The 27533-nt window shown below is 35.7% G+C and overlaps 1 protein-coding gene across 1 annotated transcript in view; it reads left to right on the top strand.

The window, feature by feature from the left end:
* SLC30A4 (solute carrier family 30 member 4) overlaps positions 1-4473 on the top strand; it is a 34700-nt gene extending 30227 nt beyond the window's left edge. The window contains exon 8 of the mRNA XM_003756105.4: positions 577-4473. Coding sequence (XP_003756153.1) covers positions 577-731 — 155 coding nt within the window. The 3' untranslated portion in view covers positions 732-4473. The remainder of the gene's footprint in view (positions 1-576) is intronic.
* The last annotated feature ends 23060 nt before the right edge of the window (positions 4474-27533 follow it).

Below are 27533 nucleotides of genomic sequence, written 5' to 3'. Positions count from 1 at the left end.
TAATAATTGTCTAAGACAGCATTTGTACTTGGTTCTTTCTCACTCCAAGCACAGCCACTCTTATCTGCTCTGATACCCAGCTGCAAGTATACAATTCTAAATCTTAAGCAGCCTAACCAGATGATGAGGGTGGAAAATAAATAACACGTAAATCAAAGGTCTTTATAGACATGGTCCAGAGTAGGAGTAATAACAGTATAAGTGTATGTATGTATAGATAGATGCATAGTATATATTGTATACATGTATATTTTATGTATATGTGTGTGTACATATCATATTGTGAAATATACATATATGCTAAAATAGTATGCTGTCACCAAATATATAGTATTCAGTGCTAATTACTGCAAGTTCATTTTAATGTATTTTATTTTTTTATATATATATACATGTGTGTATACACACACACACACATATTATGTATATATAATATACTATTACTACTGCTCTTATATAAAGTACTTTTTCTGTTAACAAAACACTTTTCCTCCCAGAAAGCAGAGTTGTTTGTCTCTCCTGTGTGTTCATTCAGTAAGGTATAATTACCAACGGTGTTTTCCTTTCTTGTTGTAGCACCCGGCAGTTCTTCTGAATGGGAAGAAGTACAGTCAAAGGCCAGGCACCTGCTGATAAACACTTTTGGGGTCTATAAGTGCTCTGTCCAGCTTCAGAGTTACAGGCAGGAAGTGAACAAAACTTGTGGAGGGTGCCGTAGTGCCAGTGCCTAATGTCACGCTTGGGAACTACAGCCTTATTTATCGTGCAAACACTAGCGAGCAGCAATAAGTGACCACATGAATGAGCGACTGGGATCCCTGACAGCTCACCCCGAGTCAAGAAGGAACACAGTCCCCGAGGACTCCGTTGTAGTCCCTTAGAAAAGCCTGGACAGCTTGTAACCTGGAAGAGGTCAACATTTACTTTGATTTTCAGACAGGGATGTTACCAAAATATTGTTTACAGAATGAGATGTGACTTTGCAGATACCTCGTTGACAAAACTTAAAAGATTTCCTTTGTTAATTGTATCACGTACGACACAGAGGCTTTCAAGGAAGAACCCAGAATTCAGTCATTACATTTTGGGGGGAGAGGGGAAAGAAATTTTTAAAAGCCAAATTAAATTGAGCATCAAAAAAAAAAAAAAAAAAAGCACTGAATTTTTAAAATTATGTTGGCTTTTTGCGATGAACTGGGGTCACTTTTTTTTTTTAATCCTCAAAAGTTTTAGGAAGTTCTGGAAAATATCAAGAAATAGAAGCAAATGCATATATTCCCAAGTGTTTTATAAATGTTTTCCTTTATAAATAATTCAGAATGTCATTGGTCTGTTTCTGCCTTATAATTTTATTTTTTCCAGATGTTAGAAACAAGGTTTTGAATCTCAAGGCATAATACATTTTAAGCATTTGTCATCTTCTAAAGTAGAGCCAAACATACTTTACCATGGTTTTTTTGGTCGTTGTCATTAAAATAATTTAGAAACTATTTCCAGTATTATTTTTTGCATTAGGGAAATTATAGTTTTAAACTGTGATCATTGAATTTGAAATAAAGGACTAGAGGAGGGTGCTGGAAGTTTTAAGAAATTTTACTGTTTTATTATTAAGTGAATTAAATTTGGCTGAAGGTAAAAACTGAACCAGTAATTCACTTTTAGATCTTTTCATTCTGTATATCCTATTTGTTTGGATCCTATGTAAATGTAGGATAAGTATATAACTGTTTAATGGCCCTTGCAAAATAAAATTCTGTGAGGCTCAGCTTTGCACAGCCTCCCTTCCTCTCTATGTACAGATTTTTAACTACATTCTCCTAGAATTTGGATCTACTTTTGTGATATGGACTAGTATTTTAAAAATCAGGGATTCTCCATGGTCATTGGATGCCTTGATATGCTGTAGCCACATTAAAAATGCCAAATAAGTGTGGTGTAAAAAAATATAAAGATCACAACCAAGTTGCATGTTTTTGGAAGTGCTCAGGTGATAGTTGTTAGCCCTGAGTCGGCAAAAAAGGAAGTCTTGAAGGTGCTGACTATGGCTTGGGAATTGCACAGTTTAAGCAAAAATTGAAGGTGAGGGTTATTGTTTCCATCTGCATTGATGAACTATTTTTATAAAATGTGGTGGTGTCCTCTGACCTACCTATGTTCCTTGTTCTGCTTAATCTTGGCCTTCCTTTTAACTATTTAGGAGTATCTGCCTGTTCACAATAGATTTGCTCTTGAAAGAGGTGTGTGTAAGGACTTACAAAACACATTTGCTTTATAAAAGAATCCTACTGTGAACTCGGGCCTTCATGCAAGGTATGCAATACCAAATGACATCAGATAGAATATTGGGGAACCCACCAAAGTGGGATGTCCTGCCGTTCTGAATGGTCTTTGTTACCTTGTAATACAATGGGTAAATTAGATCTACACAATGGGTAAAAGACTGCCTTAAACATAACTTTATTCAGTCTAATTCATTGCATATTCTGGGGTTTGGAACTGTCTGGACATAATTTTTGTTCAGAACGAGCCTAGTGTTTTGAGTAAGGTGTTTCTTGTTTCCCTGATGAGGCTTTTTATTTGGACATGAGATGGAGGGGTACCTGAAGTAGAGTAGGGAATGCTTCCCATGAGGACTTTGTCATTTCTGAAAGTGTTCCTGTAACTAGCATGCTACAGTCATTATTTTCATGTATAAAACTATGTGATTTTGAATTGTTTGTTTGCCACGTCACTGAATTGGCTTCTCTATTCTAATTTTCCTTGCTTTTTCTGAAGGTTCCATCTTCAGAAGGACAGGACAGTTTTTTAGAATCCTTCTTATGCTCCTCAACATCTCCTTGCTTATGGAGTTTTGCCTGGCCCTTCAAGTCTTCCCTTCCATCCAGAGTTTGTCATGGATTTTTTCATAGGATAGTTTGGACAAGATCTAAACCCTTTCTGATTTGCTAGAGAATGAGAGAAGAGCTTTGGTCACCATTAATGTCTTTCACAGTCTTAACACCATTATTAGAAATTTATTTCCAGCTTAGGTAGAATTCTGTCCAAATATTCCCAACTCATACTCCCTGTAAGCAGTGTGCACTTCCTCACTAGTGTAGATATAATTGGGATGAATTCCTTCAGGATTCAACAAGGTGATGAGTTATTTTTAGAAACAACAACCAATATGGGTTTATTTGGAAGACAGAACTGGTTCACAGTCATCCAATTACGATACATGTATGATTTTCTAAACTTCTATAACCCAATATATTTATTGGTTTTTCTTAATGAGAAACAACATGCCAGACTGGCCTTAGAATCTAGAAAAGTCCTCATTCTCACACATTTTTGTTACATGATTATGGGCAAATCACTTAAACTTTTACTGCCTCCTGGCAGCTCTCTCAAACTTAAAACTACACTGAGTTGCATAAATGGAGGGAGTTTTCAACAACAGGAGAGTTATAGTCTGAAATATGGAGTATTGATCAAAACATAATTATGGAGAAAATCCTTCCCAAAAACCGAAATACTTGATGACAAGGTTTTGAATTCAAGTTTATTTTTGACATGCAGGATAGACTAAGGGATGTTTGCCGTTTATTAGGTATTTAATTGCACTTGACCTCTGGAACCAGAGTCAAATAAGCATCAGACAGATGCTTTTAGACAGAGGGATCTCCTCAGATGCTGCATTGATAACTGGTGGCTTTATCCCAGGACCTTGTTTTTTGATTGTTCACACACAATGTAGAAAGGAGCAAAGTCTGGTTTTCAAATGATGTATTCAGCTGACTGGATCTAGACAAGATACACCTCATTCCTATTGCAGGCTGCTTCGTGACTCCAGCCAGCCACCTCCAATCTTTTATGCATTCCATTCTGTAAATAATTGTTGGTCTTTCTGAGAACTTGACATGTGAGGCAGAGAAAGGGTTATGGGGATGTTTGAGGTCCTGCCCATCAAATACACATAGGGCCTCAACTTAGCCAATCTGAATTGGATGGCTTTATTGAGCCAAGTTTTCCACATACTGTTGCAGATGTACAATTAGAAGCAATCAGTCTGAGTTATTTAATTTTGATAATAGTAATTATTCAAGAGAATTTCTTGGTTTCTGTGACAGTATTAAATTTGCAATAAATTTATTGCAACATGAAATTAGAATGTTCATGTGGAGACTTTTGCAAGCAAGAGAATTAGTGGCTTTGGGAAGCTTATGCTTCGTTTTAAAGTATATCGTTAAATAAGCCATATCACAGTTTGATGGAACTGTGTTTATACTTTTCCATAAACTCTTTCAGAAACTGGGTATTTTGCACATAATCAGTTATAGAAGGATTTATTTGAAACAGGGGTTTGTCCATGTAATTAGAAATCAAAGTATGGTATATATTTACTGTATTTGAAATTTTTAAACTGTACGTACTTTCCTAAACATTTATTAAAATAAAACACATGGCAAAATAACTTTTGCTTTATTAAACAGAGCCTACAATCTCTTATAAAAATTAGAATCTCTTGTCTTTATTCATTACACATTCACATTAGACTCAATTGTTTATTGGCAACCTTAAGACGTTGTTTTTCTCCTTTTTCAGTCTTTGAGCAGAATAGCCTAACAACTTCAATAATCTATACTTCAGTGCCTTTGTAGGTATTTGGAAATTAAGATGAAGATTAATCTAATTCCACTGATAATTGATATTATAGTATAGGAATTGCTTATTATTTGGATTCAGAAATCCAGGGGGATAAGAAAGTGAAAATGAAGTGGGATGTTCTCTTCTTGGCAGCTGGGTTCTATTTCAAGCCTATTTCAAATTCTATATGAAGCAAGTGCCAAAGAGCACATTTTAAGTATTTGAGGGTTTTTGAACACGTTTAAACAGTGAGACATTCTAAATCTGAAATGCGATTCTTTTATTTATATTTTTATATATGTATATGTGTGTGTATATATATATATCTGTATATATATATATATATAAATAGCTTTTTTGTTTTTCAAAATATATAAAAAGGTAGTTTTCAACATTCTTCCTTGCACAACCTTGTGTTTCAAAATTGTCTCCCTCTCTCCCCACACTCCTTCCCTAGACAACAAATAACCCAATATAGGTTAAACATGTACAATTGTTCTAAACATTTTTCCACATTTATGCTGCACAAGAAAAATCAGATCAAAAGGGGGGTGGAGGGGGAATGAGAAAAAAAAAAACAAGAAAAAAGGTGAAAATACTATGTTGTGATTCACATTCAGTTCCCATAGTCCTCTGGATGCAGATGACTCTCCATCACAAATCTATCAGTATTGGTCTGAATCAAGAGGGTCACTTTCTACCCCCTTCCCTGAATTTGCAATGAGATAAAAATGTGATGTGAAGTTTTGTTATCAGTGTTGCCTTATTGTTTATCAATGGTCTTTTTTTATTATAGCTTTTTATTTACAAGATAAATGAATGGATCATTTTTCAGCAATGACTCTTGTAAAACCTTCTGTTCCAACATTTCCCTTCCTTCCCTCCACTTCCTTCTCCAGATGTCAGGTTGACCAATACATGTTAAATATGTTAAAGTATATGTTAAATATAAGTATATATGTCCATACAGCTATTTCGCTGCACAAGAAGAATCGGACTTGAAATAGTGTACAATTAACCTGTGAAGGAAATAAAAAATGCAGGTGGACAAAAGTAGAGGGATTGGGAATTCTATAATTCCCAGAACTCATCTCCCAGAGTTCTTTCCCTGGGTGTAGCTGGTTCAGTTCATTACTGCTCTATTGGAACTGATTTGGTTCATCTCATTGTTGAAGAGGGCCACGTCCATCAGAATTGATCATCATATAGTATTGTTGTTGAAGTAAATAATGATCTTCTGGCCCTGCTCATTTCACTCAGCATCAGTTCATGTAAGTCTCTCCAGGCCTTTCTGAAATCCTCCTGCTGGTCATTTCTTACAGAACAATAATATTCCATAACATTCATATACCACAATTTACCCAACCATTCTCCAATTGATGGGCATCCATTCATTTTCCAGTTTCTGGCCACTACAAAGAGACCTGCCACAAACATTTTGGCACATACAGGTCCCTTTCCCTTCTTTATAATCTCTTTGGGATATAAGCCCAGTAGTAACACTGCTGGGTCAAAGGGTATGCACAGTTTGATAACTTTTTGAGCATAGTTCTAAATTGCTCTCCAGAATGGTGGAATCAATTCACAATCCCTTCCAACATTCGTCATGATCTTTTTCTGTCATCTTAGCCAGTCTGAGGGGGGTGAGGAAAGACTTCAAAGTTGTTTTAATTTCATCATCTGAAAATTGTTCGTATCCTTTGCAAATTCAGTTTTAATAAACAGAGAATAGTGTTTTTAAAAGGACTGTTGTGTTTTCCATCTTGGGTAACAATGACTTGTTATTTCTATCATTGATACCTAAGATAGATGTCTTTTCTTTGATACTATCTCTGTGCGAAGACTTTTCATCATGTGTACTTGATATATTCTTAGTCAAGATCTAGTGCCTTTGATTCTGGGTCCTCTCTACAGCTTATCTGTATGCCATTTCAAGCAATAACACCAAATTCCAATTTGGAAATTTATTCTCGTGTTACTGTTTTTTTCTAAAGTTCAACTAGAGTTTAATAAGCCTGTATAGTTTCCAAGAGTTTTCTTTCCACTGTCCTATAACTGGAATTACCACAGCTGTTTATTATACTTTTTAATTGCTTATTGAGATGGTATAAAGATAGACTAAAACATAGAAGTAGACCTGAATTTTTCTCTTTTTTTTTTTTTTTTTTTTTTTTTTTTTTTTACAATCCTATCTTTAGAGAAGTTGGCAAGATACCGGTCACTATATTTATAATTTTGACATTTCAACAGGGTTGTTAACCATAGAGTTAATCCATTTACTAACTGGATTTCTCCTTGCCATATCCTTTTCCAGCTAAATTAATTCCTTTTTAGGGAAAAAAGGCATTGTCCCATGCATCAAAGCTGAATCACTTCAATAAATAATATTCTTGAGCATTAGAGCTGGGAAAGGATTTTGTATGATTTACTATCAAGTTATGGGGGGGATGAGGTCAGTTTGAGATACTACGTCCTGCTCAGGAAATCACAGTATTGTTATTTGTTCTTCATTCTTGATGAGAACCATGACACCAGGAAGATGATGACTTGCAAGTTATTTGCATTTAAGAGGCAGGGATTTGCAAAGTCACTAACCACACTCTTCGTTCTAATTCCTGTTACAGTACAACTTAAATAAATACAGTACAAACATGCAGGGATCTTTCCCTTCCTTAAAATAATTTTTTCTTTGATTCTGTCATCCCTTTAAGATAGTGTCCTTGCATTGTCAAACCTCTAAAAAGAAGCATTTCCTTTGAGTCAGCAGTGCTGTTACTGGGGCTGCATCCCAAGAAAATAATAAAGGAGGGAAAAGGCCCCACATGTGCAAAAGTGTTTGCAGCAGCTCTTTTTGTGGTAGCAAAGAACTGGAAAAGGAATGGATGCCCATCAATTGGGGAATGGCTGAACAAATTGTGGTACATGAAGGTAATGGAATATTATTGTTTTATGAAAAATGATAGACAACTATAAGAAACGACCAGTAGGGTGATTTCAGAAAGGCCTGGGGAGACTTTTGTGAACTGATGCTAAAAACGAGCAGGACCAGGAGTACGACAACAGTAAGACTATACGATGATCAATTCTGATGGACATGGCTCTTTTCAACAATGAGATGATTCAGGCCAGTTCAATGATCTTGTGATGGAGAGAGCCATCTGCACCCAGAGAGAGGACTGTGGGGACTGAATGTGAACCACAACATAGCATTCTTACTCTTTGTTGTTGTTATTTGCATTTTCTTTTCTTTATCCTTTTTTTCCTGTTTGATTTGATTTTTCTTGTGCAGCACAAAAATTTTATAAATATATGCATATATTGAATTTAACATTTCTACCATGTTTAACACATATTGGATTACTTACTATCTAAGGGAAGGGGGTGGGAGAAGTGGGGAGGAAACTGGAACACAAGATTTTGCAAGGGCTAATATTGCACAATTATCCATGCATATGCTTTGAAAAATAAAAAACTTAAAAAATAAAAAAAAAGAAAAGAAAAATGATGAACTAGCTGATTTTTACAAAGGCCTGGAGAAATTTATATAAATTGATGCTGAGTGAAATAAGCAAAACCAAGAATATATTGTACATAATAACATCAAGAATATGCAATGATCAACTATGAAAGGCTTGGTTCTTAGTAGTTTAGTGATCCAAAGCAATCCCAATAGAATTTGGACAGAAAATGCCATCCACATCCAGAAAAAGAACTAAGGAGATTGAATGTAAATCTGCACATTCTCTGTTCACTTCCTTTTTAATGTTTTGTTTTTATCTTTCCCGTGGTTTTTCCATTTTGCTTTGATTTTTCTTTCCCAACATGGTTCATAAAGCAATAAACTTACTACAATTAAAAAAAAGAAAAAGAAGTATCTACACTCACTTGAATCCGTCAAATCTGGATTCTGAGATCACCACTCTACTTAAACTATTCTTTCAAAAATTGTCCTTGAATTTTTATTTCCTGAGATAATTGGGATTAAGTGATTTTTTTCAGGGTCACCCAGCTAGGAAGTGTTAGTGTCTGAGACCAGATTTGATTCGGGTCCTCCTAACTTCAGGACTGGTGCTCTATTCATTGGGCACCTAGTTGCTCTTCCTCCTCCCCCCCTAGCCCCTGGAATCTTTAAATACAAACCACATATCCCAATATTCCTCACATCTTTTAACACAATTGACCTCTCCCCTCTCTTCCTGGGCACTTTTTCTTCATAGTTTCTAGATCTCCTGGTTTGTTCTTAATCATTCTTTCTCAGTCTAATTTGTGAATCTTCATTTATCTGCTAACAGCTAATTTGTTGTAGAGTTTATCCTTTCCTTATCGCGGCTATCCTGGATTGGCATAAGAAATTAAACAAAATTTTTTTAGTTTTACAGAAGCTGCAGATGATACATGAAGGCCAGCAAGACGACAGAGAAAGAGTTTAAAAACTCAGAAATGCATAAAATATGTGTATAACATTGTACAAAGCAACCTATTTTTATCTTTTAATACCATAGTAATTCAAACTTCTGTGATACAGAGGACCAAAAAATTTCACAGATTTTCCAGGTCTCAGGGTCACCATACCCCTAACCCCCATTGTATAGAAGGAATAATTATTCCCAAAATATCTATCCTGAATCTTCTCTCCTCACCTTTCTTGTGCTTATCTGCTCTGACAGGTTCAATTCTCATTTCTATGGATATGATGGGGACAAGTAGGTGGTTCAGTGGATAGCACACCAGACCTAGAGTTATGGAGAATTCCATATACTCTGAATTATGAATTCAAATTCTAGTTGTTCGATCCTGGACAAGTCACCCAGCCCTTTTTGCCTCATATCTGTAAAATGAACTGGAGAAGGAAATGGCTAACCACTCTAGCATCTCTGCCAAAAGAGTCAGACATGAACGAATTGAACAGCAAATGTAAATGGCTAACAAATTTATACTCAGTCCTGACTCTTCTTCTAAACTTCACCCTCATTTCCAACTGTTGTCCTGTTGACACTTCAAACTCAAGTTATATTAAGTAGGAAACTCATTTTCTCTCTTTCCCAAATCTCTCCATTCTCCCAGTCACTAGCTTGACCCTAATCCTTTCTCCTCCCTCCCTGGGTCCAGTCTCCTATCAAGTTTAATTTCAATCCATCTCTTCTTCATTCACAGACCATTCTATCCAAGTCCTCATGCCTCATCAGGATTACTGTAAAGCCACTTGATTGTCCCTCCTCCCACATTCTCTACCTCCAAAAGATTTCATATAGCTAAGATGATTTTGATTTTGCACAGATCTGACTGTGTCCCTCCCCAAGTCAGTGACCAAATGGCTCCCTCGTTCCTCTAGGATAAATCTAGCGACTCGGGCTGCCATTTAAGACTTCCCACAAGCTGGCCATCCTTTTCGGCCTTTCTTCATATTATTTTCCTTCAGGTGCTTTAGGGACTGAACTATTTGCTGAGCCCAGCCTTTCATTTCTACCTCCAGAAAGTTGGACATGCTGTCTCCTGTACCCCCCCATGCTGCCTCTTGGATTTGTCAGATTCAGTTCAGTTGCCCTTCCTTATTCCTTCCCTCCTCCTACAGTTCTTTTGCTTCAAATTACCCTATGACTCTTTTACTGTTCCTGGTTGTACTTGTTGTACCACACACACAAATGACAATACCTCCATAAGGACAATGGTTATTTTATTTGGGAATCCAAGCATCTGACATGGTACCTTGTATAATAAATGCTTAATATATGTTTATTGCTTTGAACAGATCTCACAGATCATCTAGTCTAACCCCGAAAGAAGGACAAGTTCCTTCTGTCATAATTCTTACCAAATGGTCAGTCATCTGTTGGATGGAAAAAAGGGGAAGATCCTACTGCTCCTAAAGCTTCCTATTTTTAAGTCCCATTGTGGGATTTTTTTTAACAGCATATATGTCTCTAAGAAGAGAAACTTCCTAAGTATTTGGTAATCATCCAGTTTTATATAAGCATAATTCAGGAAGATGGAGTCCTAAAGAATACTTTGACCTATTTCTTAGATTTAGTTGAAAGCCCTGTAAGAAAGCTGCATATATTTTAGTGTCCAATATCCAAACTGGACTCCTGCCCAATTTGAATGAAAGAAATCTTAAATGCATTTGGAGTGTCTCCATGTGCATTGTATTTGTCTTATTTGTACAACTTAGCTATTTGTTCAGCCAAGATTAAACTTTAATGGAGCTAGATAAATTAATAGAATTTTACTTTCGAGGAGAGCAGCTAGGTGGCACAGTGGGTAGAATGCCAGCTTTGGAGTCAGAAACACTCATCATCCCGAATGCAAATGTGGCCTCAGATACTCACTAGCTGCGAGACCTGGGCAAGTCATTTAACCCTATTTACCTCAGTTTCCACATCTGTAAAATGACCTAGAGAAGGAAATGGCCAACCCCTCCAGTATCTCTGCCAAGAAAACCCCAAATGGGGTCACAGTAGAATCAGCCCTGATTGAACAACAGGATTTAAGGAGCTCAGAGCAAAAGGCAAGTAACTATTACAAGTTTAACAAAAGAAAACTCCTGTGCCCCTGTTCTAATTAAGTAGGAGTCCAAATTCTATATCTGAAGGAACAGGAAAGAGGAACTATTATTGTAAAAGTTCTGTAATAGACATAGTTGAAATTTATGCTGAAATGGACAAGTTTCCTTTTTTTTTAAGCTTTTTATTTTCAAAACACATGTATAGATAATTTTCAACAACCCTTGTAAAACCTTGTGTTCCAATTTTTTTCTCCCTCCCTTCCCCCTATCTCATTCCCTAGATGGGAAGTAATCCAATATATGTTAAACATGTGCAATTCTTTTATACATATTCCCACAATTACCATACTGCACAAGAAAAATCAGAACAAAAAGGGAAAAAATGAGAAAAAAGACAAAATGCAAGCAAACAATAACCAAAAAAAGTGAAAATACTATGTTATCAACTACTCTCAGTCCTTCCTCTGGATGCAGATAGTTCTCTCCATGGCAAGACCATTGGAATTTACCTGAACCATCACCCTGTTGAAAAGAGCTATGTCCATCAGAATTATATAATTTTCTTGTTTTTGTGTACAATGTTCTTCTGGTTCCACTCATTTCACTCAGCATCAATTCATGTAAGTCTCTCTAGACCTTTCTGAAATCATGCTACTGATTATTTCTTATAGAATAATATTCTACAATATTCATATATTATAAATAATTTTTAAAAAGACTGAAAATAAGACCAGTTTATTTTGTTTTGACAAATTTTTAACAGGGCTGAGATCATGGTTGGTAGCATAGTGAGACAAAAAGGGAGCTAGAGTATTACTCCTGGACTTATATCCCAAAGAGATCTTACAGAAGGGAAAGGGACCTGTATATGCAAAAACTTTTGTGGCAGGTCTCTTTGTAGTGGCCAGAAACTGAAAACTGAGTGGATGCCCATCAGTTGGAGAATGGCTGAATAAATTGTGGTATATGAATATTATGGAATATTACTGTTCTGTAAGAAATGACCAACAGGATGATTTCAGAAAGGCCTGGAGAGACTTACACGAACTGATGCTGAGTGAAATGAGCAGGACCAGGAGATCATTATATACTTCAACAACAATACTATATGATGACCAGTTCTGATGGACCTGGCCATCCTCAGCAATGAGATGAACCAAATCAGTTCCAATAGAGCAGTAATGAACTGAACCAGCTACACCCAGCGAAAGAACTCTGGGAGATGACTATGAACCACTACATAGAATTCCCAATCCCTATATTTATGCCCACCTGCATTTTTGATTTCCTTCATAAGCTAATTGTATCATATTTCAGAGTTTGATTCTTTCTGTACAGCAAAATAGCAGTTTGGACATGTATACCTTATTTTGTATTTAATTTCTACTTTAACATATTTAACATGTATTGGTCATCTTGCCATCTAGGGGAGGGAGGTGGGGGGAATTGGAACAAAAGGTTTGGCAATTGTCAATGCTATAAAATTTCCCCTGCATATAACTTGCAAGTAAAAAGCTATTAAAAATTAAATTAAAAAAATAAAATAAAAATAAAACAACAACAACAACATAAAAGGGGGCGAGGGAGGGGAGCTGGATTCGAAGTCAGAAGAACTGAATTCAAATCCTGAGTCAGTCACTTATGTGACCTTAGGCAGACCATTAAATGTCTCTGGGTTTCAAGTTCTGAGTTGGGTTGGAATAGATGATCTCTACTATTCCTTCCAGTTCTCAGTCTACAACCTATAATCCCCTCAAATATTTGAGTGTAGAAAAGTATGAACTTACTCAAAAATTCCTCTGAAATACAACCTTTTAATTTTTAATATCCTTAATATTCAGGTTGAAGAACATTTATTAAGCACCTGCCATGTGGAAGATATTGTATTATTTTCTGCAAATATAAGAAGAAATAATCTCAACATTCCAAGATAGTACATTGTATTGAAAGATTATAATAGTGACCTGTATTTATGTAAAAATGGCTTTAAGGTTCATAAATCACTTTACATTATTTCATACAAGCCTTATTACAACAATTATGGGAGACAGAAGTAAATAAATTAAGGGTATATAGGTAGCACAGTGGACACAACATTCATTCTGGAGTCAGGAGGATCTGAATTCATAATCCAACCTCAGACACTTACTGGCTGGGCAAATCACTTAATCCTGATTGCCTCAAAAAAAAAAAAAAAAAAAAAAAGGAAAAGAAATTAGCAATTACAATATCAATAATAACTAGAATTTATGTAACACTTTAAGGTCTGCAAAGCACTTTATGAATATTGTCTTATTTTATCCTTACAAAATTCCTGGGGGATAAGTGCTAGTATTATCACCCCCATTTTACAGATCAGGAAACTGAGCCAGAGGTTGTGATTTGCTGAGTATCTGAGGTCAGATTTGAATGCAACCTTTCCTGCAATGTTATAACAACTAGTCACTGTGTGGGCCTCCAAGGCCATCTAAAAGTACTCCCGTTTTATAGTTGTGACCCCTTAGATCCCTAAGAAGATAAGTGATTGTTTAAGATCAATGAAGGCTTTCCTCGGGGACAGAATGTGATCCCATCCAGGTCAGACCCAGCACTTTATGCTCAATACCACATTGTTCTTCATGGGTAAATTAGAAATAAGCTATATCTGAATTCCGGTTTCCTATGTAAAGAAAACTGACTTGTAATATAAACACTTGTCTTCTGTAACAGTGTCTCCAAAGTGAGGGTCAGAGCCTCCTGAAGCAAGTGACCAGGGAGTACATAACCAAGCAATCTTAGTTTGGGAAACTAAATCTATCACATCCTCTCCCCAGATGGCCAAAGGTAGGATTTATTTCTAATACAACCAGCCCTAGCTTTGTTCTTTCTCACTTCCTCAGCATCTCCTGTTGTGAAAGCTACCCACCTCCTCTTGAGCCACGGACAGATCCCTCGGAGCAGTTATTACTCTTACCACGGACACCCCAGCATTCTCTGTGAAGGAACAGTCCACTGGATGGAGAACTAGACATTTTCTCCAGTCCCCTCTTACTCACAAGAGCCCAACAGAATAATTACAGCTGACTTCATAGGACAAAAAAAACAAGAAGCTTCCCAGCCTTTAAAATTAACAGTGGAGATATTAATCCCTCTCACACTCACTCAGCACTCCAACCCCACCAGCCTCTGTGCTCTAATATGGCCACAAATTAACACCCAGATTTGTGCTCTGGGCCTTACTCAGGAATTTTCCTGTTGCTCTAATCTCCTTTAGCCCTTACTCCAACATTCCATTGCGATAACCAGGGTACCTATATTCTGCCAAGCTCCATTAAGAAGAGAGGACAATTTTTCTGCCAGTTTCTTCTTTCAGTGAGCTGCCACAATAATGGAACACAAAAGAGGAAAGAAGCACAATATATATTTCCCTAGGCCCTTCCTTTGTTCTATCTACTTTTTCCCAATACCATTTGATTTTTCCAAATACATGTAAAGATAATTTTCAACATTCATTTTTGTAAGATTTTGTACTCCGAATTTTTTCTCCTTTATTACCTTCCTTTCCCCTTCTCCAAGACATCAAGCAATCTGATATAGGTTATGAACACTCCTTTTAAATATATTTTCCATATTGTGCAAGAAAAATCAGACCAAAAGGGAAAAAAACACAAGAAAGAAAAAGTAAACGAACAAAAAGGTGAAAATACCATGTTTTCGCCCACATTCAGTCCCCATAATTCTCTCTCTAGATGGGAATGCCATTTTTCCATCCCAAGTCTATTGGAATTGTCTTAGATCACCATATTGCTGAGAAAAACTAAGTCTTATTATAGTTGGTCATTATACAGTCTTGCTGTTACTATGTACTCTGCTCTGCTGGTTCTGCTCACTTCAGTCAGCATCAGTAATGTAATTCTTTCCAGGCTTTTATGAAATTAGCCTGTTCATAGTTTCTTAAAGAACAATAATATTCCATTACATTCACATACCATAACTTATTCAGTCATTCCTTAACTGATGAATATCTAATCAATTTATAGTCCCTTGAAAGTACAAAAACAGATATTACAAACATTTTTGCACATATGGGTCCTTTCCCCTCTTTTATGATCTTTTTGGGATACAGACTCCATAGGGATATTCCTGGGTCAAAGGGCATGTACAGTTTTATGCCCCTTGGGCATAGTTCCAAATTCCTCTCCAGAATGGCTGGATTATTTCACAATTCCATCAATAGTGTGTTAATATTCTACTTTTCCCACATCCTGTCCTATTGGGGTTCAAAGAGACCCCAAAAAGATTAGGGTTTCCTGACCAGTGTCTCAAGGTATTTCAAAAAAATTTTCAGATTTGGATCCATCTCCAAGTCAAGAGGCAAAGTTTATTATAATTGTAACACCAATTAAAGCGGGGTAAGTTCCAAAAGAATTTAGCAAAGAATCAGAAGCAAGAAGAGATATTTATAGGGAAAAGAGAGATCAGGTACTTCATGTCAGTGATATCCTAATTTTACGGCTTACAGGTAGAATTGAGGAGTGGTCTTAGAGGTGGAGTTGAGGAGTAATCCTATATGCACCCCATTATGATCTCAGAAACTTTTTTATTACTGGTCAACAGATTGTTATCTGATAACCTGCATTATCTGTGGAACTACAGCACTCCCAAGACCAGATCAGATAGCCTTAGACTTATTGCTACATCCTCCCTAAACCACTTCACTCCAACATTTATTATTATCTTTTCCTGTCATTTTATCCAATCTGAGAGATGTGAAGTGGTAACTCAGAGTTGTCTAAATTTATATTTCTCTGATCAATAGTGATTTAGAGCATTTTTTATAAGACTAGAAATGGCTTTAATTTCTTCATCTGAAAATTGTCTGTATCCTTTGACCTTTTATCAAATGGAATAAACCCTTTCAAAAACATGGTGTTTTCTCTCATCTGTTGTTTTTGCTCAGTCATATCTGAATCTTCTGGAACTCATAGCCAAAGCATCCTTTGTGGGTTTTTTAGGCAAAGATATTAGTGATTTGCAATTTTCTTCTCCAGTGGATTAAGGCAAACAGGATTAAGTGATTTTCCCAGGATCACACAGTCTAGTAAGTGTTTGAGGCTAGATTCGAACTCAGAGCTTCCTCTCTACCTGCTGAGCCTTCTAGCTGCTCCCTGAACTTGTGGCTTTGTGTGTGCAAATATCCAAGAAGGATAAAGCTATCAAGGGTATCAGTACAGTTCAGCAAGAAATGTCCCACAGGTGTTACCATAGCAAGACTGGACAAGTTTGTTATGTTACTCAATTTATTTGTATTGTTGCAAACAGGCAGATTAAGGGTAAGATTATAGCCAAGGGACTGAATGTGCTTATTGAATATATTAGAGACAGCCAAGTAGCACAATGGATAAAGCACTGGGCTTGGAATCAGAAAGACTCATTTTCATGAGTTCAAATTCCTGACTCAGAAACTTACTAGGTGTGTCATCCAGGACAAATCATTTAGCCCCGTTTACCTTAGTTTCCTCATCTGTAAAATGAGCTGGAAAAAGAAATGACAAATCAGTCAAGAAAATTCCAAATAGAGTCATGAAGAGTCAGTTGCAACTAAAAAATGATTAACAACAAACTAAGCATATTAAGTGCTTTAAGAGCAGATATAGCCCCCTGAAGCATGTAAAGGAAAATGGAAAGATGCATGTAAAGGAAAAAAGGAGTAATTTTGCTTGAACCTTACTCTCATCAGATTTGGCTAATGACTGAGGAAATTATATACACACTTAGTTGTTATAGAAATCTATCTTACTTTATAGGGAAGGGGGAGGGGAAAGGGACAAGAAAAGGGGGAAGTGCTGAAAGAAGGGAGGATAGATTGAAAGAGGTAGTGGTCAGAGGCAAAACATTGGTGAGGAGGGATAGAGTGAAAGGAGAGAGAGAAAAATATAAACAGGGAAAAAGTGGGATAGAGGTAATACACAGGAAATAATCATAACTGTGAATATTATTGGTATGAACTCACCCATAAAACAGGAGTGGATTTAAAAAACAGAATCCTACAATATGTTGAAATAGCGAAACACAGGCAGACTAAAGATAAAAGGCTAAAACAAAATATATTATGTTTCAGCTGAAGTAAAAAAAAAAAAAGGAGGGGGAGCAATCATGACCTCAAAGAATACAGAATTAAAAATAGATCTAATTAAAAGTGATAAGCAGGACTACATTTGGTTAAAAGACAATGAGGTACTTTGTGCTGGGTGAGTTGTTTTGGGGGTCTCTTTGCCTATCACTTACCAAAACCATGTGATTGTAACCAATTCTAACCCCCCAAATGTCCTTGAAGTAATTGGTATGAATAGTGCATTTGTAAACACTAAGAAACCCAAAATAGGATGATAGTATTGTAGTTAATTGGTTTTGTGTAAAAAAAAATTGTGCTTAAGTGTAAAGCAAATTCAGTGGAGTAAAGACTAAGTCATCTGTATGGTTGAGAAATAAAGATTAGAGGAATCAAAGAAAGAATGTTTGGTTCCATTAAAATAGATAATAATTAGGAATTTTTTAAAAGCAGTGTCTCTTTGACAGCTGCTATATATCTTCTTTCCTCAATCAATATAACATCACAACAGATCCAACTACTCTGGAGAATAATTTGGAACTATGCCCAAAAGGCAATCAAACTGTGCATGCCCTTTGATCCAGCAAAGGTCTATATCCTGAAGAGATCATAAGAAAGAAAGAGGACCTACGTGGTCAAAAATATTTATAGCAGCTCTTTTGTGGTGGCAAAGAATTGGAAACTGAAGGAACATCCATCATTTGGTGAATGGCTGAACAAGTTGTGGTATATGAATGTGACAGAATACTATTGTTCTATAAGAAAGGATGATTTAAGAAAAACCTAGAAAGTCTTACATGAACTGATACTTAGTGAAGCGAGCAGAATTGGAGAACATTGTGCACAGTAACAGTGACATTGTGTGATGATCAATTGTGACAGACTTAGCTCTTAGCTATCTACTCTCCAAGGCAATTGCCAAAAGGCTCATGATGGACAATGACATCCACATCCAGAGAAAGCACTATGGAGTCTGAATGCGGATGGAAACATACTATTATCACTTTTTTGTTTTGAGGTGTGTGTGTGTGTGTGTGTGTGTGTGTGTGTGTGGTTTTTCCCTTTTTTTGTGTATTTCATCTTTTACAACATTACTAATGTGGAAATATCAGATTGCTTACCATCTTGGGGAAAGGGAAAGGAAGAAGGCAGAAAAATTTGGAACTCAAAATTTTATGAAAACTATCTTTACATATAATTGGAAAAAATGAAATATTTACAAAATATGTACAAAAAATCATAAAACAAGTAGAAATTTAACAAAGACATATTAAGTGATTAATAGAAAAAGGATTATCTCCTTGTTCTGCTTAAATAGTTATGCTAAAGGATTAATAATTTAGAAAATTTGGTATTTTGGGTAATTCAAAGAAATAAAGAAGCAGTAATGGGGAGTTGAGAGTGTTACTATGAATTTTCTTTAATATGAACTAACTAAAAATAATGGACCCTTGTTAAAGAGAGAAAAGAGAGACAGAAAGAGAGACAGAGACAGAGAGATTTAAATACCATGAATAAAAATTATATTTTATGCATGTGAGTATCTAGCAATATAAAATTTCTTCTAAGAACCACTTTGGCTGCATTCCATAAATTTTGGTATGTTGCTTCATTATTGTCATTATCTTGGATGAAACTATCAATTGTATCTATGATCTCACCCACTAATTTTTAGGATTAGATTGTTTAGTTTCTAATTAGTTTTTGGTCTATTTTTCCCTGGTCCTTTATTACCTGTAATTTTTATTTCATCATGATCTGAAAAATATGCACTTACTATTTCTGCCTTTCTGCATTTGATTTTGAGGTTTTTATGACTTAATACATGGTCAATTTTTATGTAGGTTCCATGGACTACCAAGAAAAATTCTATTCCTTTCTGTCTCCATTCAATTTTCTCCAAAGGTCTATCATACCTAACTCTTCTAAAATTCTATTTACCTTCTTAATGTCTTTCTTATTTATTTTGTGGTTTGATTTAGTTCTGACAGAGCAAGGTTGACTTCCCCTTTGCTGTCTATTTCTACTTGTAGCTCTCTTAACTTTTTCTCTAGGAACTTGGATGCTATACAACTTCATGCATATATGTTTAGTATTGTTATCTATACTACTTTTAGAAAGATGCAGTTTCCTTCCTTATCTCTTTGAATTAGATCTATTTTTGCTTTTGCTTGATCTGAGATCAGGATTGCAACCCCTGGTTTTTTTTTTTTTTTTTTTTTTTTTTTTTTTACTTCACCTGAAGAATAATAGATTTTATTCTAGTCTTTTACTTTTACTCTGTGTATAACTCTGATTTAAATGTATTTCTTATAAACGCATTGTAGGATTAAACATATTGTAGGATTCTGGCTTTTAATCCAGTCTGCTATCCACTTCTGTTTTATGGGAGAATTCATCCCTGAAGTTCACATTCACAGTTAAAATTACTATTTCCCACCATCTTTCCCCAAATTATATTTTTCTCTTTCCTTTCCCCCTTTCCCTCTTCAATCAAAATTTTGTTTCTGACTACCACTTCCCTCAATCTGCCTTCCTCTTTCTTATCCTTTTCCTCTTCTAGTTCTGTTCTCCCTTCTCATATCTCCCCTTTTTCTTTTTTCTTTCTTCTCCTACTTCCCTAAAGGATGAGACAAATTTCTACAGTAAACTAAATATGTCTGATATTCTCTCTTTGAGCCAAATCCAATGAGATTAAGGTTCACACAGTGCTCATTCCTTTCCTTCTTTTCCTCAACTGTGTAATAGGGTTGGTTTTTTTGCATCTTCAAGTAATGTAATTTACCCCATTTTACCTAACATTCCCTTTCCCTCTAGTACAATCCTTTTTCCACACATAGCTTCTATTTTATATCATCATAGTAAAGTCAAATTATACCCATACTCTCTAAGCATAACCCTAACAAAAATCAACTATTTTAGCAAAATTAAGCATTATCTTTCAGGAGAAAAGATAGACATTCAATGAAATAGGGGATTTTCATTTATTTTTTATAAAAAAGACCAGAGCTGAACAGAAAATTCATTCTTCAAATATAGAACTCAAGAGAAACATAAAAAGATAAAAAAAAAAAGGAAGGGGAAAAATGTTTTTTTAAAAGTTAAAATGTTTACATACCTATATGGGAAGATGATGTGTTCATCTCTTGACAACTCTTTTTGATTATTGATGTCTCATTGAGTCCTTCACTTTTATTTGTTCAATTCTAATTTCTAGTGAATTATTTTCTTCAATTAACTTTTTAATCTCCTTTTGCATTTGACCAACTGAACTTTTAAATGAGTTGTTTTGTTCATCTTTTTTATTTCAATAATTCTATTTTTCAAGGAGTTTTTCCCCCCCATTTCACCAAAACTATTCTTTAAGGAGTGATTTTTTTCATACAATTTCTGTGTTTCCTTTTTCAGAACTCACATTTCCTTTCCCCATTTTTCTTCTAATTCTCTAAGTATCTTTAAGATACTTTTTGAATTCTTCCAAGAGAGCCTTGTGAGATGAAAGCTAATTCATATTACTCTTTTGAGGCTTCATCTAGAAATGTTTTGCCTTTAGGTTTGAGGTCTATTCTATCCTCTCTCCATAAAAGCTATCTGTGGTCAGAGCTCTTTTTGCTTTTTTGCTTATTTTTAAAGGTTGACTTCTGCTCTTAGGGCAAAAGGGAGATTGTGCCAAGCTTTCTACACAGGTAACAGCAGCCTCACACTTCCCTAGGGCTGGTGCTTCTGGCTTCCTTCCCAGGCTGGGCCAGTATGGTCAAATCCTGCATTATACTTTGGCTTCAAGGGCTCAGTACTTGCCTTCTGCAATTGTATTGGACATCCCACAGCTAGTCCGCTGATCCATTGGCTTCTGAACTAGAATAGTGTAACAAAAGCTTCTGTATTTTAGCTATGAACCTCCCACTAGATTCCTCCAGCATGTGGAAGCTTCTCTACCCTCAGTCTCACTGCACCTGCACTGGTCTGCAATACCTGGTCCCCCTTCCCCACTGCCTGATTGAAATAGATCTTTGCTGAAGTTATTCCAAAATATCCCTGCCGGAAATTTATTACACTCCAAATATTTGTGAGTTCTATCACTCCAAAACCCATTTAGAGGTTTGATTTGGTATTGATCTGAGGGAAGCCAAGAAGAGCTCAAAGATCTATCTACTCTCCACCATCTTGGCTCTGCCCCCTTACACGGGATGAATATAATAATAAATCAATTATTGATTAAGTTGAAAATTTTGTTGTATTAAATTAGAAGAATTTAATCAGTCTCAGCATGTACAAGGGGCTAATAAATATTTATACTCTGTCCCAAAGTTGTTTGGGAGAAATACATAGTTGTGAAATGCTTAGTGTAGTGCCTGACTCATGTTAAAGATGAACTCTGTAGTACTGGGGCCTTGTAGGAATACAATCTACCCTGTTTTTAGGAACAATTTCTAATTGGCATGGAATATTAACAAAGTGAAAAATTATTGACTAAATATTTTAAATTATTACTAAAAACAGACAAGCATCTTTTTGAGACCTAGATAAAGCCCAACACACAGTAAGCACTACATAAACTAGTATGATTAGCATGAAAATGCAAGGGGTTATAAGACAAATTAATAGATTAATAAGATAAATTTCTATGAATTGATGCTTGAAAAGTATTTAACTAAATTATTATCAATTAATTGGTGGTGTTTTAAATACAAGAAAGCTAATAAAAGCTGCTGAATCAGGTTTTTTTTTTTCCTGGTTTCAACTTGAATATGGTTACATTATAAATATATCTATTATATGATTATTAAAATTTTTAACTAGAGAAAAATAATAATAGTAAGTAAGACTTACTTATTGTTGAAAAGAAGACATGGCAAAATCCTCTTAGTAGATCTTTGTGAAGTTCTTTGGAACTGAGTCTTACTGACAGGGTACTGTGAAACTGCAGCACTGCTATTTGAGGAACTTTGATCTCCCCCACCCAAAGTGGAGAAATGAAACTTTTGGGATCATTTGGAAACTCATTAATTATATATTTTAATGCTATTATTTTGAACTGACAGTTCACTAAACTTGCAATTAAGAAGTGGAAACAGCAATCAAAGGCTCTTGGGTCTGGGTGACCGAGAAGTCATTCCATTCCTTGTCAGTTATACTTTTTTTTAGTTCTTAAGAGGGAATCATTGGGGCAGCTAGGTGGCGCAGTAGATAGAACACCAGCTCTGAAGTCAGGAGGACCTGAGTTCAAATCTTACCTCAGACACTTAATTCTTCCTAAATGTGTGACCCTGGGCAAGTCACTTAACCCCAATTGCCTCAAAAAAAAAAAGAGGGAATCATTGTGGCACACAAGGGATAATAGATTTAAAAGTTGTTTGAAAAGCTATCTGATCAGCAGGATGATTTCAGAAAGACCTAGAGAGACTTACATGAACTGATGATAAGTGAAGTGAGTAGGACCAAGAAAACACTGTAGGACAGTAATAAGATTATGAGATGATCAATTCTGAGGGATGTGGCTCTTCTCAACAATGAGGTGATTCAGATCTGTTCCAATGGTTTTTTAATGGAGAGAGCTATCTGCACCCAGAAAGGACTGTAGGAGTGAGTATGGATCACAACATAGTATTTTCTCTTTTTTTGTTGTTTGCTAGCATTTTGTTTTCTTTTTCATTTGTTTTTCCTTTTTGAGCTGATTTTTCTTGTGCAGCACGATAATTATGGAAATATGCATAGAAGTATTGCACATATTTAACATATAATGGATTACTTGCTGTCTAAGGCAGGGAGTAAAGGGAGGGGAGGAAGAAAAAATTAGAAACACAAGGTTTTACATGGGTGTTTGTTGAAAATTATCTATGCACATGTTTTGAAAATAAAAGCCTTTATAAAAAAAAAAAACAAAGAAAAGCTATCTGAGAAATGCAATTAAGACAACTCTGAGGTATCACTACACATCACTACATGACATGAGATGTTTGAACCCTAAGATGTGATGGATTAATTAAATGGATAGAAGAAAATTGGTTACTGACAAAGAATTGGTCCAAGGGGACTGTCCCAGTGGCTTCTGTCATCAGTTTCTAGCATGTTCATTTGCACTGAACCTATAGGAAAGGGAAATGGCATCCAACTGTCCTGTCTCAATTATTTGAGAAGTTACTTGAAGCAGAGATCTAAGACTAAAATGTGAATTCTTGATGTGGTAAGAATCCTACACACCTTGAGGTCTATTCTAAGGGAAAGACCTTTAATAAAGTGAATGAAAGAACTAATTTTTTAAAAAGCCTAAAAACACCAAAAATCTTAGGAGGAAAAAACTCCATTAAAAATTCAGGTCTGATCATGTCAACTCACCTCCCTGCACTCAATAAACTCCAACAGCTCCTCATTGCCTCCAGGAGCAAATGCAAAATGCTCTGTTTGGCATTCAAAGACCTTCATAATTTAGCACCCTCCTACCTTCTTATTCTTCAATCCAATAATACTGACCTGGCTATTCAGGGAAAAATATAGCTCTGAGCATTTTCTCCCTCAGTCCCACATGCAATACTCTTCCCCCTCCACTCTGACTGTTGACCTCCCTGAATCCCTGTAAGTCTTTTTTTGAAAGTAAATATTTCCCTGATGATATTATATGAATAATGTTACTTTGAAATTAAAGTATATACAAATGTACTTTTAAAAAATTATTAATTCAATTAACATAGAATCCTGAAAACTTAACTCTATCCAAAGAGCTGAACCTTTTCCTCTCAAGATCAGAAAAGAGTTGGGATAAATGTTATTCTCTGAGCTAAGAACTGAACATTGATAATTTCATGCCATCTTTTTTATGTAAAGAAAAGGAGGGGCAGCTAGATGGTGCAGCGGATAGAGAACCAGCCCTGAAGTCAGGAGGACCTGAGTTCAAATGTGACCTCAAAGACACTTAATACTTCCTAGCTGTGTGACCCTGGGCAAGTCACTTAACTTTGCCTCAGCAATTGCCTCAGCAAAAAGAAAAGGAGCTATAATATGCAAGACAATGGAGGAGGAAGGATAAAAAGCAGCACAGTACAATTCCTGTATTCAAGATGCTCATGGTCTATTGGTTGGGAGGAAAGAATGGTCCATGTATGCAAAAATGGACATACAACTTATAAAAATATTTTGTACATAGGAGAAGTTACAAAAAGAGTGATGGAAGTGATTAGAGGAATTAAAATATAAACTCCTTGAGAGCAGGGATTGTTTTGATTCTGTTATCTTGTCACTATTCCTGGCACCTATTAGGTACTTATAAAATACTTGCTGATTAATTGATTGAAGGAAGGACCTTTTCAGTTGGATGGGATCAGGAAAATTTTCATGGAGGAGACACACTGGGCTTTAAATTGTCATCGATCAGTCATTTTCAGTGATGTTCAACTCTTCATGACGCCATTTGGGTTTTTCTTGTCAAAGATATTGTAATTCTTTGCTATTTTCCTTCTTCAGTTCATTTTACAGATGAGGAAACTGAGGTAAAATGGTTAAATGACTTGCTCAAAGTATTAAAGCTAGTAAGTATTTGAAGCCTGATTTCAATTCAGGAAGATAAGTCTTTCTGAACTCTAGGTCAGTAGGCCACAAAATCTAAGCTTTGAATAAAAAAGATTTCAATAGATGGAGATGAGAGTTCAACCAGTTGGTACTAGGCATTGGAAATGGTATCTTCAATAGAAAGATATAGGAAAAGTTAAGATAGGGTCAGAGTAAAGTTAGAAACACAATTTGCATAGGTTGTAGGGCATAAAAAAAGGATTATTTAGAGATAAGTTTAGAAACCTTATAGTAAAAAGTGTCAAACATCAAGTATTATTTCTATTGTTAATAATCAATCAACAAATATTTATTATGCAATTACAATATTCCTTTCACTTTGCTTAGTACTATAGGACCAAAGCAAAAGCAGCATACATATTACAAGCCATAGATTGATAGGATTAGAGTTGTAAGACAGCTCAAGCCATATAATTTAACTCCATCACTTTACATAAAAGGAAATCAAAATCTAAAAAAATTAAATGGTTTAATTTATTACCTATAATAAAGATAAGGCAACTATGTGGTACAGTGGATAGAGTTTGTGACCTGGAGTCAGAAAAATTCTTCTTGAGTTCAAATTTGATGTCAGACACTAACAAAACTGCTGTTTCCTCGTTTGTAAAATGAGCTGGAGAAGAAAATGGAAAACCATTCTAATATTTTTTGCCAAAAGGGATCATAAAGAGTCAAATAACAACTGTTATTTGATAACAATAATAGCAAGGATAAGGAATTTTAAAAATCTATAATAATGATTTTGAAATTTTTGTTCTCAGTATCTCTTTATACTATTGAAGATTATTGAGAATCTGTCCAAAAAGTTTTTGTTTATGTAGATTATATTTTTAGATATTTACTATATTAGAAATAAAAGTTAATTTCAAATTTGTAGACCCTCTGAAAGGGTTTCAGAGACTCCCAGGATTCTTTGGATTACACTTTGAGAAGCACTGATCTATAACACACAGGATGTGAGTTCAAATCCCACCTCCAATGCTTACCTAATGTGATTTTGGCCAATACTTTAAGGAGAGAATCATTCTAAGGAAGACAAATTTTAATTAAGAATGTGGAAAAAATATCTATGACTCTATTTGTGATGAAAAAGAGTGCAAATCTGAGGGAGCACTCATCAATTGAGCAAAGTCTGAAAGAGTTATTCTATAGACTACTTTTATGCTCTAAAAAGTGATAAAGGGGATGGTTTTGGAAAAAACCTGGAAAACTTGCATTAACTGATGCACAATGAAATGATCAGAACCAAGAGAAGAATTTCTATAATAACAACAGTGTTAAAAAGACAAACAACTTGGAAAGATTTAAGAATTCTGGTCAAATTACCAACCATGATTCCAGAGGGCTCATAATGAAACATGCTATCTACTTTCTTATACACAAGTGAAGCACTCAGAGAATAGAATGAGGTTTCTGGTTTGGGATCTGAAAAATGCAGGTGCTATGTTCACTTCTTTTTTCTGGATTTTTTTTTCCTATCCTATAGCTTTTCTCTCTTCCTTTGATATTTTCTCTCCCAACATATTCAGAAAGCAATGTGTGTTTTTAAAAAAAAAATAGATTTTTTAAAAAAGAAAAAAAAGAGTTAAAAAAAATTTCAGTCTCTTGAAATATTGTGCTAATAACGAGATTGAACTAACATTCCTCTTCAACACCTCATCCAGGCAGGGTAGATGTTGAGTTCTGTTCAGGCTTGAGTGGGGTATAAATCCTTTGAAAAGATTTCCCAAGGCTGGAGGTGGTCTTGGTATAGAGATAGTCTCTCTGTCCAAGGATGACATGATGTTAGTCTCAAACTCTCATTTCTTTCATTAATTGTTAACCAGTCAGAATTGGGTATCACGTCTTCCAAAAGAACATATAAATTGTGAGTCTACCACCATGAGGGGTCTTTTATCTAAAAAAGATGGCCAATGGCCATTCTTTTATGAATAAATGACCAGGCTTATTAATAAAGTGACTAAATTACCCAGAAACTGTCTCTCAAATCTTTTAATCTCTATAAGGGTTTGTGTGTGTGTGTGTGTGTGTGTGTGTGTGTGTGTGTGTATCTCTTCCATAGACTCATACATCTCTTATATAAAAGAAACACAAAGTAATTTCAAAAAGGGATTGCTAGCAACTGCACAGATCCAAGCAGGCCCCCAGTGCCTGAGGTGTGTATGGAAGGAAGTTAGGAATTGAGGAAAGGAGAATGAATTCTAGCTATCAGAGACATCTGATACAAAAACACACATACTGGAGGGAAAAATCCAAAAGCACTTCGGAATCCCCTGTCTTTGTAGACAGCCCCGTGCAGGGGTCCTCAAACTTTTTAAATAGGGGGCCAGTTCACTGTCCCTCAGACTGTTGGAGGGCCGGACTATAGTAAAAACAAAAACTTTGTTTTGTGGGCCTTTAAATAAAGAAACTTCATAGTCCTGGGTGAGGGGGATGATAGTCCTCAGCTGCTGCATCTGGCCCGCGGCCATAGTTTGAAGACCCCTGCCCGTGAGCATGCAAAAGCATAGTTTTGAGTCTTCTTCAGTTAAAAGGCTGTGACAAGAGGCACTGCTCTAAGGAAGGATGACCAAATCAGGGAAACCGAGTCCCGTTTTAAAATGTATGGGACGAGCGTGCTTCCCGAGGGGGCTAGAAGCTGAGGTCCCTTTAAGAGCCAGGCAAAGTTTCTGGGAGGAGAGGGGTCCGCGTGCCCAGGCTGCAGGTAAACTTCTGTTAGTTTAAAAGTTGATGGAAAACTTTTCCGGAGAT

Source organism: Sarcophilus harrisii, chromosome 2 (genome assembly GCF_902635505.1).
Source record: "Sarcophilus harrisii chromosome 2, mSarHar1.11, whole genome shotgun sequence".
Taxonomy (NCBI): domain Eukaryota; kingdom Metazoa; phylum Chordata; class Mammalia; order Dasyuromorphia; family Dasyuridae; genus Sarcophilus; species Sarcophilus harrisii.
This window is presented reverse-complemented; position numbering and strand designations above follow the sequence as displayed.